Here is a 5,505-nt window from a genome sequence, read left to right on the forward strand (position 1 = left end):
TCTATGTCTCTATACAGCTCTTCCTCTATAAAAAAATGTCTCTATACACTTCTGATTTTCTCCTACACACTTTAATTGTATGATTAAAATTACTTCCTTTTTTTTTACCCGTTGGTTCCTATGTGAAGAGGGTTGTACTAATCTGATTAAGAATTGTTCCTCCAAAAAATCAAATTTGGATTTTCTCGAATTATTCATCCTTCGGCGGAGCTCATTAACCACTTGAACTCATTCACTTGATTAATTGGATTACTCTAATTCTAGACACAATTTAAGTCCTTTTATCAATTTCTATTTCTATTTTTTTATATGTTCTTATTATTTTTGTCAAATAGACTAATGACTAAGAATTAACGCTTAAAAGAATAAGTGGAAAATTCAATATTCTTTTCGTTTAATCTAATTTTTTATTGATGTTTTTATTTTCTATTACTTTATTTTTTATTTATTTGTATAATAGTTCAATCTTATTTTTAAGAATTTAACTTTGATTTTGTCAAAAAAAAGAATTTAACTTTGATAAGTTGTAAAAAGTTTTCCACAATTTTTTTTTTTTTGACAAGAAAAGTTTTCCACAATTATATAGTTTTAGAAGTAGTTATAACTTATAACTAAAGTCAAACACTCTAAATAAGAAGAAAAAAAACTAAAGTCAAACACGTTTCTCCTCTAACAGTAATGTTCAATTGACAATATACAAAAAGCTTAAATAAACGGTGTGCAGACAAAAAAACGACCGTAGACAAGTGCTTTTATTTTGAAGGAAATACCATATTTTTTTTAGGTTGAGAAAGTGGTCTTTGGAAAATTCAAACGTGAAGAAGATCACGTGTTTTACACTTCTAGAGAATTATTAGCGGAGAATTTAGCAAGAAGTGGATTTCAATTTCAAATGAAATAAATGGTGGTCAATTTTAACCGCAAGTCATTGTGGCCGGTGATAGCCACAAATTCGCAAGACTTGCATAGTTCTCATTTTCCAAGTCAACCAACGTGTCAATTGGCTTCAAAGGATATATTTATATTTATGCAATCAAAATTAACAAGTGTGGAACAAATTGTTTAACACAATAGAATGGCTTTAGTTTATGTTTTACATTATAGGTTCCTTTTGTTCTCTCATTTGACTGTGCTACTGCTACTTGTCTTGACTATTAAAGGAAATGGACACAGTGATGATTGTCCAGAATCATTTGATTGTGGAAATCTTGGGTGGATTAAATACCCTTTTACCACAGTTGAATTACCATACTGTGGTGCATTGGCAATTCAAGGCTGTGATGGTCTCAACAAAACCGCTATGAAGCACGTCCAGTTTACCAAAGGAGGAAAACTCTTCCAAGTTATAAACATTGATAATAACTGGCACAAGGGCAACCCTATTTCCATCGTTGACCCGAATTTTACCAAGCTTTTGCAGAAAAATGCCTGTGAGGCCTTTAGCTATGATATTACTCTCCCTCCTTCCTCTCCTTTTGGAACTTTTTTTATGAAACACTACATAACAACTTTCAAATGCAACCGTACCCAAAATTTAGTCACCAACCCTCCAAATAATTTCTTCAAAAATAGTACATGTCCTCACTATGATTTTTACTTCGGTGATTCAATAATATCTGATGATGAGTCCAACCACTCTTTCGCGTCTTGTTTGTCGTTTCATCTTCCTGTCATTAAATTAGGTTTTACACTTTCTGGTAACCCATTTCGATTTTTAACCGATGAAATTAAATTTGAGTTCAAATCTTCAGATTTCTGCCATCAGTGCCATGACCGTGATAAAAAACGTCATTGTCATCTTCACAGCAACGAGAAACTCTATTGCCCTGCAAGGTAATGCATTAACAAAACTTACAGAAACATTTATGACATAACATGCATCATTAGAATTTTGCTAACTACTTCCTATTTGAATTATTATGCAGGAAAGGTAGAATTTCAATTCGGAAGCTAGGATTGGTTTTAGGTGATGTACATACTTTAATGTTCAACATAACTAGATTGCGCTTCCAAACATAACTGATTGTGCGCATCTGTGCATATATTTTAACTGTTTTTCAATTGTTTCATTTATTAGTTTTGAAGTTGAACCAAAACATAAAAATGCATGTTCTTGTCAATTGTCATACTAAAAGTCATTACAATCTACTGTTAAAGGAGTCGGTGTTGGACCATGGATCATAGTAGGATTGTTCCTCACGCTAAGGTGCTACAAACGAAAATATGGCCCTGCACACATCCAATCCCAACCAAGCAACAACACTTATGTTGATCCTTATTTGAATCGTGAAATGGAGTCAACCAAGCTCTTCTTTGGTGTACCTGTCTTCTCTTATGAAGAACTTCAACAAGCAACAAACAATTTTGACCGCACCAGAAAGCTAGGAGTTGGAGGTTTTGGTACTGTTTACTACGGTCAGTACTCATTTATTCTATTTCTAGAGATACTATGATTGATTTATTTGAACTTATCTAATGCATAAGAACATGTGAGATTGTTTGAGAGAGCTTATGAAAAATAGCTTATGACATGTTTATAACTTGTTTTCATCTATTTTCATAAGTTCTCTAGGTTAACTTACGAAAATGGCTCATAGCTTATATAAAATTAGTCTGACTTTACTTTATCTTTTATTATAGAAATAACTTATACATAATATATTAATAAGTGCATATATGATAAGCGCTTAATTAAGCTTATCCAAACAAGGCCTATATAATAGAATGCACAGTTCAATCTTACTGAATCACTTCAGCATTGATATTTAAAAATCAGGGAAGCTCAAAGATGGAAGGGAGGTTGCTGTGAAACACTTATTTGAGCAAAATTACAGGAGAGTGGAGCAGTTTGTAAATGAAATCGAAGTACTCGCTCGCTTGCGTCATAGGAATCTAGTGTCCCTCTATGGCTGCACTTCACCTCACAGCCGCGAGCTACTGCTTGTATATGAATACATTCCAAATGGAACTGTTGCTAGCCATCTCCATGGTGATTTAGCTAGAGCCAGTTTGCTTACATGGCCTATTCGAATGCAAATCGCAATAGAAACCGCTTCTGCATTGGCTTATCTACATGCTTCCGACATCATTCACCGTGATGTCAAAACCACCAACATTCTACTTGACATTAATTTTTCTGTTAAGTTAGCAGATTTTGGACTATCGAGGTTGTTCCCTAATGATGTAAGCCATGTTTCCACAGCTCCACAAGGAAGTCCGGGTTACCTTGACCCTGAATATTTCCAACTCTACAAGCTATCGGAGAAGAGTGATGTGTATAGCTTTGGCGTTGTGCTCATCGAGCTAATATCATCTATGACAGTAATCGATTCTGCCAGAGAAAGAGAGGAAGTTAACTTGGCAAATCTAGCAGCAAAGAAGATAAGAAAAGGTGCAGTTGGGGAATTGGTTGACCCATCACTTGGTTTTGACTCGGATAGTGAAGTTAAAAGGATGGTAACTTCAGTGGCAGAATTGGCTTTTCAATGTGTTCTAGGGGACATGGAATTAAGACCTTCCATGGATGAAGTTCTGCAAGAACTCAAGAAAATTGATGGTGGGAATTTTGAGTTTGATCATTTAGAGAAAGTGCATGACAGTGCAGGCTCCTCATGGTATGAAGAAGTACATTCACCGATAGTTGGAACTTCTATTGATAGGAAGCAAGAAGTATCAACTTCACCAAAGTCATTGGCCGAGAAATGGGAAAGTGAATCTATTACGCCCAATGCCAGTGGTTAATCGATTTTTCTAATCGCAGTCACTAGTATTCTTTATGTTTTGGTAAATTTAAGAATATTTACTGAGTTTTTTTCTTTACAATGTAGCAGTGGGTTAAAGTAATGAGTATTACACATGCTTAAAAAGACTAAAAAAAGGTGAGCAAATAACCCCCAACTCCCAAGGGTTCATGAAATTTGTGCAACAACATTGTTATTTGAAAATCAAAATCAAAATACAGACAACAAATTTGTGACACTTAATCCATCTCTATCTTCGATTTACTTTTTATCTTCTACAACTTATACATATTTAAAAATTACATACAAAATTCATTGAACATGTATTTGACATAAGAATTTTGACATTCAAGAATCATTTCCTTATGTGCAAGTTACGTAAAACAAAATATATTCTTATGATAATTACTTAATTCTCCATTCATCAATAGGATCTATTTCTAAAATGGTGGGACTAAAATGAACTTCACAGTGTGTTAAAGTTAGTGTTTGTAGCACTCCTCTATCGGTCAATTTATAAATACAATACTAACGATTGTAAATAAATTGTACTAGTAATTGATAGTAACACATGAATGAACCCACCAAGTTTACCAATCTCTTTCATTTCATGCTTTTAAAAGGAGACAAGGAAAAAGGGACGTGTCCTAGTTGTAATTCCATTCTATGGTCATCGGTCATAAAGAGTCTTCCATTAAATTAAAGAAAAGAAAAAGTAATGAAGATGTTGGAGGCATTCCCAAAATAGATCCCATGCTTCTTAGAAGTAATCAACTACCTTTGTCCCCTTACAATCATAATCACTCTCACACTTCAACATTCAAATTTCAAAATCACCTCATTTCATCACAACACAACACAACACACACTCCTATAAATCTATTATAATAGAGTTTACAGGGTGAGAGCATAACAGAGTCTGGGGATGGCGAAGTTGCAGAGATTCAAGCTCTTCGCGACACAATGCGGTGTCGAAAAGAGCCCAACGTTGAGCCCAAGAACAAGCCCGCTGATTCAGCTTCCAAGGCCCAAAACAACACTGCGGACTTTGCTTGGGCTAAGCCTGACACGACCGCAACGAAGGCAGGGACACGTGTCGGTGTTGGAGAAGAAGGAGAAAGATTCGATGCGGAGAAGCTCATTGAAGGATCTGTTTGTGTCATCGCCGTCGAGAGAGGAAGATGAAGAAGGACATGCTAGTTCTCCGATGTTGGGAAACATGGGTCTTTTTCGGTCTGATGATACCGGTTTAAATAACCCGGTTTGGACCGGTTTTCGTTGTAGGTCTTTGCTGAAAAGGAAAGCTTGGCGCCCTATGCTGCTTACTATTACTGAAACATGAACACTTATCTTCTATTTAATTTAAAGGATCACTATGTATCTTCTTGATATTTTGTTCCATTTAATATATGATGACGATGATGAAGCTTTTGCTTTCTATTTCGTCTTTCAATATGGTTAAGTAGTTATCATATCAATCTGGTTTTTTGTAAGGCAATTCCTCTTCCTCAACTCAATGTGTATTGTTTTGGTTTAGTAGAAACTATTACAATTTGGACAAAAAAATGAGAAGAATGTTATAGAATCAAACAAAGTATAAATAAAAACAGAGTATAATTATTTTATCTTAAAATACCCCTTAATTTAATTTCGAATAAAGATTTTTCACATATTTTTGTCATTTTGATTTGTTTGCATATGAATTTTTTAAGTATCAAATGTAAAACTCATATAAAAACATGAGCAAATGATCATATATTTGAAA

General features: G+C 34.4%; 2 protein-coding genes across 2 annotated transcripts; both read left to right on the plus strand.

The window, feature by feature from the left end:
• The first annotated feature begins 467 nt into the window (after positions 1–467).
• On the plus strand, positions 468–3,978 carry LOC146959030 (LEAF RUST 10 DISEASE-RESISTANCE LOCUS RECEPTOR-LIKE PROTEIN KINASE-like 1.1). The gene is made up of 4 exons (XM_085740559.1): positions 468–1,833; positions 1,926–1,966; positions 2,158–2,415; positions 2,777–3,978. Exons 1-4 carry the CDS (start codon positions 1,076–1,078, stop codon positions 3,739–3,741), a joined length of 2,022 nt encoding a protein of 673 aa, XP_085596685.1. The 5' UTR covers positions 468–1,075; the 3' UTR covers positions 3,742–3,978.
• Positions 3,979–4,528: 550 nt separating this feature from the next.
• Positions 4,529–5,193, plus strand: LOC146959031 (uncharacterized). Its single transcript, XM_085740576.1, has one exon. The coding sequence runs from the start codon at positions 4,666–4,668 to the stop codon at positions 5,080–5,082; it is 417 nt and encodes a 138-aa protein (XP_085596702.1). The 5' UTR covers positions 4,529–4,665; the 3' UTR covers positions 5,083–5,193.
• The last annotated feature ends 312 nt before the right edge of the window (positions 5,194–5,505 follow it).

This window comes from Medicago sativa, chromosome 1, assembly GCF_051527215.1.
Source record: "Medicago sativa cultivar Bolivia chromosome 1, Bolivia_mono, whole genome shotgun sequence".
Classification (NCBI taxonomy): domain Eukaryota; kingdom Viridiplantae; phylum Streptophyta; class Magnoliopsida; order Fabales; family Fabaceae; genus Medicago; species Medicago sativa.